This window comes from Talpa europaea, assembly GCF_964194135.1.
Source record: "Talpa europaea genome assembly, chromosome: 14".
Lineage (NCBI taxonomy): Eukaryota > Metazoa > Chordata > Mammalia > Eulipotyphla > Talpidae > Talpa > Talpa europaea.
Window position 1 is genome coordinate 69,004,424 of NC_140082.1, and position 15,083 is coordinate 69,019,506.

At 37.4% G+C, this 15,083-nt stretch overlaps 1 protein-coding gene across 2 annotated transcripts in view; it reads right to left on the reverse strand.

Annotated features, from left to right (window-relative positions):
• The window catches only part of FMN2 (formin 2), a gene marked incomplete at both ends in the record, with an annotated part of 335,919 nt that overhangs the window by 238,384 nt on the left and 82,452 nt on the right, over nt 1-15,083 (reverse strand). For both annotated transcript variants that reach the window (XM_084253323.1, XM_084253322.1), the window contains one exon: nt 12,099-12,255. In XM_084253323.1, the coding sequence (XP_084109449.1) occupies nt 12,099-12,255 (157 nt within the window). The remainder of the gene's footprint in view (nt 1-12,098; nt 12,256-15,083) is intronic.

Below are 15,083 nucleotides of genomic sequence, written 5' to 3' on the forward strand. Positions count from 1 at the left end.
AGAGACAGAGTGGGGAGCAGATCAGGCAGACTTACTGAAATACACTGCTAAAGGGAGCATCTGGTGAGACAGAAGAGGTCTGCTGCACCATGTGTGTTAGCTCCCTGACCATTGATTGAACTCAGGCCACAGCATTGACTGCACTAAGAATTAACCCCTAAGCCACCAGGGAGGCCCTGAAACCAGCAATATGTTAAAAGAATCATACAAAGTTGGATTCATACCAAGAAAACAAGAATGGCTCAACATCCAAAAATCAATAAACTTAATTTACTACATCAACAAAGAAAGCTAAAAACAATATGATCATTATCAAGAGACCTCCCAGGGCTTAAGTCTCAGGGCTTATAAGCTAAAGTCAGGCACTGTGGCATGAGTCCAATCCCCAGCCAGGGAGCTAACCCACATGGTTGCAGCAGACCTCTCCTATCTCACCCACTGCTCCCCTCAGCAGTGTATTTCAGAAGATCTGCCTGTACTGTTCCCCACTCTGTCTCTAGTGAATCCTCTCACACACCCCCACCCCACACCTGTGGCCTACACTACGCATAAGTAAATAAATCTTTTAAAAATATGATCATATCAATAGACGCTGAGAAAGCATTTGTTAAGATCCAACATCCATCTATGTTGAAAACCCTCAATAAACTATTGATAAATGTAACATACCTTAAAATAATAAAAGCCATTTACAACAAACCCATAGCTAATATCATTCTCAATGGGAAAAAACTGAAAGATTTTCCACTAAGATCTGGTATAAGACAAAGATGTCCACTTTCACCATTACTACTCCACATAGTATTGGAAATTCTAGCTAGAATAATTAGACAAAAGAGAGATATAAAAAGAATCAAAATTGGGAAAGAAGAAGTAAAGTTATCATTATTTGCAGATGCCACAATAATGTAGAGAACCCTCACTATTCCACAAAATTAATCAGTTTAGCAAAATCAGTTTAGTATAAAATCAACATACACAGATCAGCGTCCTATACACAAACAATGAGATAAAAGAGCACGAAATTAAGAAAGTGATCCCTTTAACAAATACATCCAAAAAAAATTCAGTATCTAGAAGTAAACTTAACAAAGGAGGTAAAATACATATACAAAGAAAACTACAAGATATTGTCAAAAGAAACTGAAGAAGATACAAATAAATGGAAAAATATTTCCTGCTCATAGACTGGAAGAATCAACATTCTCAACATGGCAATTCAACCCAAAGAAATATACATATTTACCACAATTCTAACAAAAATGCCAATGGCATATTCAAAGAACTAGAGTAAACACTACTGAAATTCATATGGTATCACAAAAGACCCTGAATAGCAAAAGCAATATTGAAAAAAGAATGGAAGTATCACACTTCCAGACCTCAAGCTATAATATAAAGCCAAAATATATAAAATAGCCTGGTACTGGACAAAAATAGACATACAGACCAATAGAGTAGAAGAGAGGCAGAGAGAGAGAGAGAGGCAGAAAGAGAGACAGAGAGTCGGTCTATGACAAAGGAGCAAAAACATACACTGCACCAAGGAATTCCGCTTTAACAAATAGTGTTGGGGAAACTGGATAGCTGCATGTGAAAGAATGAAACTAGATTACAATCTCATGCCATACACCAATATCAACTAAAAATTGATGAAAGACTTGTATGAAAATCTGAAACTATAAAATACATAGAAGAAAACATAGACAAAATATTTCATGGCATAAGCTTTGATGCCTTTAGGGATTCATCCCTAACAGCAAGAAAAAGAAAAAAGAACAAAAACAACTGGAATTACATCAAACTTCGAACTTCTGTACAGTGAAGGACACCATAACTAAAACAAAAATACACCCAACTGAATGGGAGAAGATATGTGCACACCATACATTGGCCAAAGGACTGCTATCAAAGACATACAAAGAACTGATTAAAAAAAACCCAATTTAAAAAATGGGCAAAAGAACTAAACAGACTCCTTTCCAAAGGAGACATTAAAATGGCCAACAGGGTCCTCCCTGGTGGTGCAGCAGGTTGAGCGCAGCGCTGTGAAGCTGTCCACAGCCTCTGCAGCATGAGTTCGATCCCTGGCCAGCCAGGCAGAAACCTATGTGGTGTGACAGACCTCTCCTGCCTCGCCCACTGCTCCCTTCAGCAGCGTATTTCCGTCGTCTGCCTGTTCTGCTTCCTACTCTCTCTGGTGAATTCTCTCACCCCCCCATGCTTCTGACCTGTACCCCAGTTCTTGTATAAATAAATAAATCTTTAAAAAAATAAAATAAAATGGCCAGCAGGCAAATGTAAAAATGTTCACAATCACTTATTAATAGAGAAATAAAAATAAAGACCACAATGAAATACCATCTAAAAGTGACCCATATCGAAAAAACCAAGTGCTGGCCAGGAAAAGGAGAATAGGGAATCCTCCTACACTGCTTGTGGGAATGCAAACTGGCTCAGCCCTTATGGAAAGCCATATGTGTGTGTCTCAAAACATTAAACATAGCTGTGCCATTTGACCCAATGATTCGACTCCTAGACATTTATCCAAGGTATTAAAAACACTAATTCAAAAGCAAACTTGCATTCCCATGTTTATTGCAGCACTATTTACTATAGCTAAATTATGGAAGCAACCTTAGTGCCCCAGAACAGATGAGTAGATCAAGATGATGTAGCATATACAGACAATGGAATACTACTCAGAAGTTCAAAAAAGATAAATGACTCATGTCATTTGTGGCAGCATGGATGGAACTTGAAAGAATAGTGCTAAATGAAATAAGTCAGAAGGAAAAAGATAAATACTGGATGGTGTCACTAATATGTGAAATATAAAGTAACTAATTTTATATTCAGACAAGATAAGATGAAAAATTAACCCTTGATAGCTGATTTCAGAACTGAAACATCGTGGGGAGGGGAGAAACAACAAAGAAAGGGGAAGGAAGCGCAATAGTTTATGGTGGTGGAATATGAGTGAGTTGGTGGTGAGTGTTCTATGATGGTAATACCTAATGGGGTACCTCAATATAAATTTAGTTAATTAATTAATTAATTCTCAAAGAACTCTTATGATTAAGTTACCTAGCCACTTACAGAAACTGACATAATTAAAAGCATTTTCCCATTAAAAATAAATAAGTAAATAAATATAAGTAAACCATTCTATAAATAGAAGCATTTTCCATAAATGAATGCCCTGGGGTAAAACAACAGCAGAAGTTTACAAAGTGTCATCGGATCATTTAAACAAAAGGCTGTATGAACTTTGGGTTTAAGTCAATTGAAGAAAAACAAATCACTATATTGTTTTCTCTTACCTCTAACATCCTTTTCAATAATACATACTTAAATGGAGATAAGTTAATGTATTAAAAATTACTTGCTCTAGAATTTTGCAAACTACATACAATAACAAAGAAAAAGTTGGGTTACAAACTTCCTGGTATCATTCCAACTATCATTTTTTTATCAAACTAGATTTTAGATTTTCACTAACTTTGATCTAGAATGCCTATATACAAAGAAAATGACAAAATATTTCACAAGTTTTGTTAAGGTACCCTAAAATTTTAGAGGATAATAAAACTATCTCGGAAAAGTTGAGAAATAAACACACTTGGAAAGGAAAAAAAAAAAGGTAAATATCACACCAACCAATGATTCAAAATACAAGATATAAACAACAGTTAAAGAACTATGAATGAAACTGATTAATATCTATGCCTTGATATTTCCTACCAGTAATTTTTAACATAAAACAAGCAGAGTAACATCTAGTAAGATCAATACTTTTCATTGTGTGTTTTTCCTTCAAAAACTAAATACGTTTTATGTGTTTGTTTTGTTTTCAAGTGTTATCACATTAGAAGCCCCCTCTTCTCTGAGGATCTTTGCATTAAGGAACTTTTACTTGGCCCCTGACTGAACCTACTTTGTATAGTGAGAAACTAGCATCCTTACAAGGAACAACCTTTTCTAACTCCTATCTCTTTTTTGTAGCTAATTTCAAGAGGCATAGTCCACTTAGTATTTCAGAAGCATGGTGCATTACAAAGGACACAGGATGCAACCCACATTTACTTAAGAAAAAGTAAATGTTCCCCTAGAGACTGTAATAAAAAAAAAAGGATGGCTATGAGCACTAGGTCCTCTTTGCAGACCTTTGGACAAGGGTTTGGAATAAAATTGTTGACATTGTAGGTTACTGATGGTTTTTAAGTGAAGAAGGTATCATCATGAAATAATGGTAATAATTATAGCAATAACAGCGAACACATATACTGGGTCCAGCATTCTTAACGGTAACTTTGATATGTTTGAACATATATTAATTCACATAATTCTCAAAATAACCCTATGTGGGAAACTTGTCAAAGTTAGAAAACTGGTTAAGTGGCAGAACCCAAGCTTCATGCCATTAGGTTAAACCCTTTTACTAAAAGTCTAAATTAAAATTCTTTTTATTTTTTTAATAATAAATTTTATTTTTATATTCCCCATACAATTGCAACCCCCCATTCTTACCCTAATCCCTCCCCTCCCGCCCCCCCACCCCCCAAAAAGTGCCTCTGGTTCATAGTTTTTTGTTGATTTTGATTTTCACTTTCTTATAGTTATTCATTTTCCTGGTCCCTTAATTAAGTTTTCTAGATTCCTGCTATGAGTGGGACCATCCAGTATTTTTCTTTTTCTTTTTGGCTTATTACGCTGAGCATGATCCCTTCCAGCGCCATCCATGTTGCTGAAAAATTGCATGTGTTTATCTTTTTTGAATGCTGAGTAATATTCCATGGTATATATGTACCACATCTTCTTGATCCAGTCATCTATTTTTGGGCATTTGGGCTGTTTCCAAAGCTTAGCTATTGTAAACAGTGCTGCTATAAACATAGGGGTGCAGGTGTTCTTTGGAATTGATGTTTCTGTGTCCTTTGGGTAAATACCTAGGAGTGGAATTGCTGGATCATATGGAAGCTCTATGTTTAGTAGGTCCAGAAATCTCCACACAGCTCTCCATAGTTTTTGGACCAGATTGCACTCCCACAAGCAGTGCAGAAGAGTTCCTTTTTCTCCACACCCTCGCCAACATTTGTTGTTGCTAGTTTTTTTAATATGTGCCATTCTCACTGGTGTAAGATGGTATCTCATGGTAGTTTTGATTTGCATTTCCCTGATTACAAGTGATGTTGAACATTTTTTCATATGCCTGTTTGCCATTTGCATGTCCTCTTCAGAGAAGTTTCTTTTTAGCTCTTCTGCCCATTTTTGGACTGGATTATTTTCTTTGTTGTTGTTGAGTCTCATCGGCTCTTTGCAGATTTTTGTGATCAGTCGTTTATCATTAGTGTTGTGTGCAAAAATGTTCTCCCAGTTGGTGGGGTTTCTCTTTGTTTTTGTTATTGTCTCTTTTGCTGTGCAGAAGCTCTTTAATGTGATGTAGTCCCAGCTGTTTATCTTTTTTTTTTAAATAATAAATTTTATTTTTATATTCCCCCATACAATTGCAAACGCCCCATTCTGACCCCAATCCTTCACCTCCCGCCCCCCACCCCCCAAAAAGTGTCTCTGATTCATAGTTTTTTGTTGATTTTGATTTTCACCAGCTGTTTATCTTTGCCTTCACTATCACTGCTTTGGGTGATGTGTCTGTAAAGATGTCTTTGATGTGCAAATCACGTAGAGTTTCCCCTATATTTCCTTCTATATATTTTATGGTTTCAGGTCTTATATCTAGTTCTTTAATCCATTTTGAGTTGATTTTTGTGTATGGTGTGAGGTAGTGGTCAAGCTTCATTCTTTTGCATGTAGCGACCCAGTTTTCCCAGCACCATTTATTGAACAAACTTTCTTTGCTCCAATGCATAGTCTTTGCTCCATTGTCAAAGATTAGTTGACCATAAATCTGTGGGTTTATTTCTGGATTTTCTATTCGATTCCATTGGTCTGTATGTCTGTTCTTGTTCCAATACCATGAAGTTTTGATGATTATGGCTTTGTAGTAGAGTTTGAAGTCTGGGAGTGTGATGCCTCCATTCCCTTCTTTTTTTTTTCAGGAGAGCTTTGGCTATTCGGGGTTTTTTGTGATTCCATATAAATTTCATCAATAATTGTTCTATTTCTTTGAAGAATGACATTGAAATTTTGATTGGAATAGCATTGAATCTGTAGATTGCTTTTGGTAGGATGGCCATTTTAATAATGTTTATTCTTCCAATCCATGAGCAGGGGATGTCTTTCCACCTCTTTGTGTCTTCTTCTATTTCTTTTAACAGTGTTTTATAGTTTTCTTTGTATAGGTCCTTTACCTCTTTTGTTAGATTTATTCCCAAATATTTGATTTTTTTGGTTTCAATAGTAAAAGGGATGGTTTTTTTGATTTCTTCTTCTTCAGATTTATTGTTTGTGTATAGGAAGGCTACTGACTTTTGCATGTTGATTTTGTATCCTGCCACTTTACTGAACTGATTGATTAGTTGAATTAGTTTTTCTGTGGAGTTTTTGGGGTTCTCTATATTATCATATCATCTGTAAATAGTGATAGTTTGACTTCTTTTCCTATTTGGATTCCTTGGATGTCTTTCTCTTGTCTTATTGCTCTGGCTAGGACTTCCAGTATTATATTGAAAAGCAGTGGTGAGAGTGGACATCCTTGTCTTGTTCCAGATCTTAATGGAATTGCTTTCAGCTTTTCACCATTGAGAATGATACTGGCTGTTGGCTTGTCATAGATGGCCTTTATGATGTTGAGGTATGTTCCTTGTATCCCAAGAATTTCAAGGGCTTTTATCATGAATGCGTGTTGCACTTTGTTGAAAGCTTTCTCAGCATCTATTGATATTATCATATGGTTTTTATATTTCTTTGTGTTGATGTGTTGGATAACGTTGATTGATTTTCGGATGTTAAACCATCCTTGTGTCCCTGGAATGAATCCTACTTGGTGGTGGTGAATTATCTTATGGATACATTGTTGGATTCTGATAGCTAAAATTTTATTGAGGATTTTTGCATCAGTGTTCATTAGGGAGATTGGCCTGTAGTTTTCCTTTTTTGTGTTGTCCTTATTCGGTTTTGGTATTAGTGTAATGTTGGCTTCATAGAACGTGTTTGGTATTGTCCCTTCCTTCTCAATTTTTTGGAACAGTTTGTGAAGGATAGGCACTAATTCATCTCTGAATGTTTGGTAGAATTCATTTGTAAATCCATCAGGTCCTGGGCTTTTGTTTTTGGGGAGGTTTTTGATTACCATTTCAATTTCGCTGCTTGTAATTGGTCTGTTTAGGTGTTCTATTTCTTCTTTATCTAGCTTTGGGTGATTGTAGAGTTGTAGGAATTTGTCCATCTCCTCTAGATTGTTGAACTTGTTTCCATATAACTATTCATAGTATTTACTGATTATTCTTTTGATTTCTGCTGTGTCGTTGTGATTTCTCCTCTTTCATTTGTGATCCTGTTTATTTGTGCTTTCTCCCTTTTTTCCTTTGTGAGCCTGGCTAGGGGTTTATCTATTTTATTGATTTTTTCAAAGAACCAGCTCTTGGTTTCATTGATCTTTTGGATTGTTTTTTTAGTTTCAATTTCATTTATTTCTGCTTTGGTTTTTATTATTTCTTTTCTCCTACTGGTTTTGGGTTTTTTTTTGTTGTTCTTTTTCTAGATCTTTGAGCTTCGAGATTAGGTTGTTTCTTTGAGTTCTTTCTTGTTTCTTGATGTGAGCTTCTATTGCTATATATTTTCCTCTTATTACTGCTTTTGCTGCATCCCATACATTTAGGATATTGGTGTCCTCCTTGTCATTCAATTCAAAGAATTTTTTAATTTCTTCTTTGATCTCCTCATTAGTCCAGTGGTCTTCCAGTAGTGTGGTTTTTAATCTCCATGAGGTAGGAAAGTTCCTTGCCTTCTTTTTATGGTTTATTTCTAGTTTGATGCCTTCATGGTCAGAAAAGATGGTTGGTATGATTTCAATCTTGGTGTATCTGTTGATGTTTGTCTTGTGCCCAAGTATGTGATCGATCCTGGAGAATGATCCGTGTGCACTTGAGAAAAATGTGTACTCTGTTTTTTTGGGGTTTAGTGTTCTATAGATGTCTGTTAAGCCCAAATGCTCTAGGTCCTTATTTAGAGCTTTGGTTTCTTTACTTATTTTTTGTCTTGTTGATCTATCCATTGTTGATAGTGGTGTGTTGAAGTCTCCCACTACATATGTGTTTTCTCTGATGTCTGTTTTCAGAGAGGACAACAGTTGTCTATTTATTTTGGTGCTCCTTCGTTTGGTGAGTATATGTTAATGAGTGTTATTTCTTCTTGAAGTATTGTTCCCTTGATCATAATGTAGTGACCATTGGGGTCTCTTTTTATCTTTTTGAGTTTGAAATCTGTTTTATCTGATATAAGTATAGCTGTTCCTGCTTTCTTTTTTGGTCCATTTGCTTGTAGGATTGTTTTCCATCCTTTAACTTTGAGTCTATTTTTATCTTTTATAGCTAAATGTGTTTCCTGGAGACAGCAAAAGGTTGGGTTTTGTTTCTTAATCCAGGCTGCGACTCTGTCTTTTTATTGAAGAGTTTAGTCCATTTACATTTAGAGTTAATATTGATACGTTAGCATCTGTATTTGCCATTGTGTTTGTCTTTCCTTTTATTTTATTTATTTATTCTTTCAATAACTTTTTTTTTTTTGGCCTTCCTTCGTTGTTAGTCGTCCCTCTGAGGTTCTGGCTTTAGGACTCCTTGCAGCATTTTTTGGAGTGGGGGTTTAGTTGTAATGAAATTCCGGAGTTTCTGTTTGTCTGGGTAGGTCCTTATTCTTTCTTCATAGAGGAAGGAGAGTTTTGCGGGATAGAGTATTCTTGGTTGGCATCTGTTTTCTTGGAGTCTGTTGACTATGTCCTTCCACTCTCTCCTTGACTGTAGTGTTTCTTCGGAGAAGTCTGATGTCAGCCTGATTGGCTTTCCTTTGAATGTTATCTGTTTCTTCCCTCTTGTCAGCTTCATTATTTTTCCTTGTCCTGGATTCTTGGGAGCTTTACTATTATGTGTCATGCTGTATTTTTCCTTTCGTCGTGGAAGTTTGGTGTTCTTCTTGCTTCTTGTATATCAATTTTCAGCTCCTTCTTCATATTTGGGAAGTTCTCTTCAATTATCTCCTGGAATATTTTCTCTGTTCCTACATCTCTCTCCTCTCCTTCTGGTATTCCTATAACTCTTATATTTCCATTCCTCATGGAGTCAGATAGTTCCCGAAGTCTTTCTTCATTCTTTTTCCGTCGTACTTCTCTTTCCTTTTCTGTTTTGGTTCTTTTTATTTCTGTGTCTTCAAGAGAACTTATTCGTTCTTCCATTTCATCTATTCTGCTTTCATTGCTTTTCCCAGAATTCTTTAGTTCTTCCATTAATTCTTTGATCTCCTGCATTTCTTTTACTTCCCTCTTTATGGACTCAATTTCATTCTTCTGATCGTTGATTATTTTTCCCTTGTCATTGTTTTCCTTTATGACTTCTGTCAGATTTTTAATCACGGCAATTTTAAATTCTCTTTCTGGAAGGCTCAGAAGTTCTTCCAAGTTACTGTTGTTGCAATCTGGGGGCTGGTTTTCTTTTTGTGGTGTGCTTTTTCCCTGAGGTGTTGCTAGGTTGCGTGTGGTTCTTCTACTCCCTACTGTCTGTTTTCTAATTTGCCGTATGCGTTGGGACACTGTGTTGCTGGGGCTGGGCGGCATCTTGGGTGAGCTTCTCTGCTCCCCTCTGGCTCCTCCGGTAGCCCTCTGTCAGTTTCAAGCAGTCTTTACTGAAGAAAGGTCCCTGTTCTAATATGCCGATGTGGGGACACAATCCCCTGTGCGCCTGGTCTGCCCCAGGGGTGGGTACCCGCTCCCACTCTGGGCTTGTACTGCAGGCCAGAGGGGGTCTGGCGTGGGCGAACTTCCTCCGCTCACCTCTGGCTCCTGAGGAAGCCTTCTGCAGGCAGTCTTTACTGAAGAAATGTCCCCGTTCTAAAATGGCGATGCGGGACACACTCCCTGCGCGTCCGGTCTCAGGCACACTCTTCTGCGCGCCTGGTCTGACCCGGCTGTGGGTGCTCGCTCCCCCTGTGGGCTCAGACTACCGGTCAGCAGGGGCCAGGCGTGGGCTAACTTCCCAGCTGGCCACTGGCTCCTCCAGGAGCCTCTGCTGGTTTCAAGTCGCTAGGTGGCGCCAGAGATCTCTCCTAGAGCCCTTGGGGAGCTGGTTTTTTGTTTTTGTTTTTTCACCCCGTGGGACAGGGAACAGAGTGGGAATGGTAGGGTAAACCTCAACAGCTTTGGGGTGCTGTGTCTGCCTTGTGCCCTACCGTCGTAGAGAACCCACGCCCCGAATTTCGTGCCCCGGGTCTCAGTTCCAAAGCCCTCAGGTCCAGGACGCAGGCTGTAGCCCAGTTCAGTGTCCACAGAATGGCGTCTTTTGCACCCCGCTCCCGTGCCTGGGCGCCTGGTTCCTGGTTACTAAGTGAGGGACTTTCGCCTCAGTGAGGGTCTTCGCGCGTGTCTCCCTGCAAGCCTAGGTCACAGGCGCAGGGACCTGGGCAGCCGCGATCCCGATCCGCATTTGCTTTTCAACCACACTGCTTTTCCCGCGCGATCCCGATCCCGATCCCGATCCAATCTGCGTTTGCTTTTCCAGCGCACCGCTTTTTCGAGCAAGCTTACTGGGCTGCCCGGGGCTGTGTGCTGGTGCTGGTCTCCTACTGGGGGGGGTCTCTGTTTAATGGCGCCTGGACCTCAATTCTGTGGTGAATACTGCAGGGTTCTCCGCAGTTCCCGTTCACGCCGTGTGGTGGCTGCAATAGTTCCTTTCCACTCACAGTCCCGCTTGCTGCATAGTTTGTTCTTGTTTGTCGATTTAGTTTGTTGTTTTCCTCCTCTCTGCCGGTCAGAGAGTGCCAACTCTGTGGGTGGGGGAGGGGAGCAGGGTTCTGCGCTTTCCTCTCTTCTAGTCCTCTTTTATGGCCACTTTCTTCTTCGAGTAGTTTGCTGGAGTCACTCGTTTATCTTCCGTGTCCCAGTTCTCACTGGGACCTGCCGCTTTTCCTCCCTATTAACTTTTTTTAATGGGAGATCTTACTAGCAGCGTCTCCTCGCCGCCATGTTGCTCCGCCCTCTCTAAATTAAACTTCTAATAACACTATTTTTCTCCATAAGCAATGGGAGGGAAAGAGAATAAAAATTCTTAATTCTAATATCCATGCTACAATGTAGAAAAATTAAGTCAACAAGAGATTTCTAAATAGTAATGATGCCCTTCCATTTTACCATTTACTTATGGATCAGACAACAATATTCCTAATAAGTCCTACAAGAAGTAAGGAATTTATTGTGCTAAAATGAATAAAAAATAACAAATAAAACAAATTCATAAACTATTACACAAAAGATTCTTTATTCTGTATGACAAATATAAAGTGCTTTCCTATCTATAAGATTAGAGATTATCTTCCTATGATACATCATATAAAACTGATATTAATCTCATGCTATCTTCCAACCAACACACAAAAAAACTTTAAGATACAAAGACAGAAAAACAGCCAAAACAGGAAAATTAATAAAAACAAATATTTCATCTGAATGCTATATAATTTTTAAAGTGACCTTTAAAATGTATATCTCTATCTTGCTTCTCCCTATTATTCTAAAGGTAAAGAACATAATTAAAGAAATCACTAATAAGAGAGTCAAATGATAGAGGTAAGGTGGCTCCCACCCCTCTGAAGAAAATAGAGAGAAATTTTTCTTCAGAAAACTCAAGCCATACAGGATGTGGGGATTCAACCTCAGATGGAGGATGTTTAAAGCAGTGGTCCTTAAATTTTATTATACACAATACATTAACAATCTCAATGTCTAATTTCCTAAAATGAGACATTCTGAGTTAGGTTTTCCTAACTCAGAAACCTTGAAGGAGGAGCATTAAAATTTTCCGTATTTTCAAGTCTTCCAGTGATTTTACATGACTGAGCTGCAGATTTTAACCTAATAATTAGAAGAGAAACTCAGACTCACTGCCCAGTAAACTCTGAACACTTTCAAAACATTTTCTTTTCCCATGTCCTACCTGTGTCAACATCCTTGGGCCTGTGTTCTTCATCAGGAGGTTGAGATGGTGTCCAAACAGGTGGGACGTGCCTGGGAAACTGTCCTTCTGTGGAAACTCTGTAATCCAATGAGTGTGTGGGTTGACTAACTGCAGCCCAGGTGTAAAGTTGATCTTGCTAAATTTAAAAATAAAAAAATGTAATTAAATCATTAATTCAGTCATGAAAGAAATGATGTTGTCTTGATTGTTATACCACAACATCATTCCCATTATAAATATACATATGTGGGATGTGTGCATATAAATATATCCATATGGATATATATGAAATATTAAACAGCATTTTATACTATTCAATGTGCATTCAGAACATAAGTATTCATTCACACAGTCATTCATTTTCATAACATGTTTCAACTCCTTTGCAATAGCAAAATCTACGTATCTTTAATTGGAGGTAGGATATCATGTGGGCCTGCAGGAAGTATAAGATCAGAAAAATCTAAACACTCAACAAAGAATTCACCACATTAGCATCTTTAATGCAGTAGAATTTAAAAACTTGTGGCAAAGTCAAAGAAGAGGCTATACTTGAGTAATGTAGGGCAATAATAGCTTCCTTGCCTCCAACAATGAAAAGGAAAGGAAACTGGGCCTCCCTGGTGGCACAGGGAGTCAAGCTATTGCCAGCCACTGTAGCATGAATTCAATCCCCTGAGGGCCAGGGAACAACACAGATGGCGTGGTAGACCTCTCCAGACTCACCTGCTGCTCCCCTCAGCAGTGTATTTCAATAGATCTGCCTGTTCTGCTCCCCACTCTCTCTGGTGAATCCTCTCACATGCCCCACACCTCTGCTTACACCCCAGTTCTTGTATGTATAAATAAATAAATTTAAAAAAAAGAAAAAGAAAAGGAAGGAAACCTATGTATCTTGAATCCAAATTGGGAATTTTTTGAGAGAGGTCATAAAAAAGTAAATGAAACTGCCACAAATATAAGAATTAAACCAGGATTTTCTGGCAAAGAAAAGTTTTTCAAATGTAAACCAACAGAATCTGGATTATGAGGAAAAAAAGCTCATAATTATACTTAGTGCCAGGAAGCAAAGTAGAAATTTCAAAAAGAAGGAGGCTTTGGAGCCTTATAATGCTTTGTAAGATTATTTATTAGGGTTTCAGAGTAACAACACATTCAACCATTTTAGGACACATGTCCTTGTTTCAATAATTTGTGTGCTTTAGGTTCTCTTTGTGATATTTTCCTTATTTTCCTTAGTTATATGTATATTTCTTTATAGCTTTTGATCAACATAGATAAAAAGGGAATAACAGCATGGTAGAGGTAAATGCATATTAGAAACAAAAATAAATAAATAAAACTACTGTAATCACCATCTTGAAACAAAAAACTGAGTTAACCAATGGACAGGTGTTGCTATTTCTATAATTTAAGAAATTAATAAAATATTCTTCAGCATGTAAGCAAGGTACAATATATATATTAGTTTAAGCTTTGTATTTTGAGACAATGATATTAACTGAGATGCTAGTAAGCTAGCATTGTATCACAAAGGGTCACATTTCAACTATTGATATCACTTTCAACTATTTACATATTGAGCAACACTAGAGTCTTGGCTATTTAGCATACTGAATATCAAAAATAGCTTTTCCTTTGTGAAATTAATGGCTTATCTAGAAATGAATCCTCACTGGTGAAACTGAAGTAATTCTACCTATGTGGACTGACAAAAACATGTGAATATCCTCTTTCTTACAAGAACAGGGTAAGACACGGGCAAAAATGGCAGCAAGGCTTGCCATAATGACATTGGTACAATCAGTAATTCTTTAGGAAAATGTCTCCTTCCTGTTGCCAACCATTAGGCATAAAATTATGACTCATTTGTGTGTGCATTACATTGTCCTTTCATGTAAGGCAAGGTCAAGCACCTGTCCAAGTACATTCTCTGATAAAAGAATTTTTCCCTAGAAAGTTTCATCATCCTAATAAACATATGAATCCTTGGGTTCTGTTTGGCCCACATAAAAACCCACAGGAAAATTTCACTTAGGATTTCATCATTCACTGAAACATAAAGCATTTTAAAGCACTCTATAAATCTACACACAAAAAAAAAAAAAACAGGGAAAAATCGTTTGGTAAATCCTTCAGTCTTTCAGTCATACCCAAACATTATAATAGATACAGTGATATGAGGGAAAATATCAAAACCTGTCTTTCATCATTGTATAGCTCCATTAGCAGAAAACAAGCAAGCCACAACTCTTTGTAAAAAATAACTATTTTGTAAAAAATTGAATTATAAAGTCTCCCAAATTGGGATTTCCCTATACTTCAACCCAGACACTCTCCAGGCAAGAAGAGTAGAAGGATGTTTTCACAATCCTAAAGGATAAAATAGTCCTGCCAAGCATACTCTATCCTGAAAAATTACCATAAAAATATGAAGATGAAATAAAGATTTTCCCAGACAAACAGAAACTAATGGAGTGTACTACCACCAAACCTTCCCTTTAAGAAATGTCGAAAGGAGTCATGTGCAAGAAAAGTAAAAAATGAAATACAAATTCCTGAGCAAAATAACAATGTCAGTACAAACCAGAATCATGAGCTAAATACTAAGGGAGGGAGAGCAATGGACAGAACTTGTATAGGTAAATGTTGGGAAGTAGATACCAGCCCCAAATATATTTAAGATACAGAAATTTAAGTAAAACTCACATGGTAACACTAACCAAAAATCTAGAATACAGACCCACAAATGAAGAAACAAAGAAATTGATAGAAACAACAAGGAAAGCCATCCAGGAAGGGCAGAGAGAAACAAATGGAAAAATATATAACAGAAAAATAAAACAATCAAAACCAAAAATGTCTGATAACAAACAATTCATATCAATAACCACCCTAAATGTGAATGCCCTAATTCACCACTAAAAAGAGCTATACTAACAATGTGGGTGACAATGTTTCAGT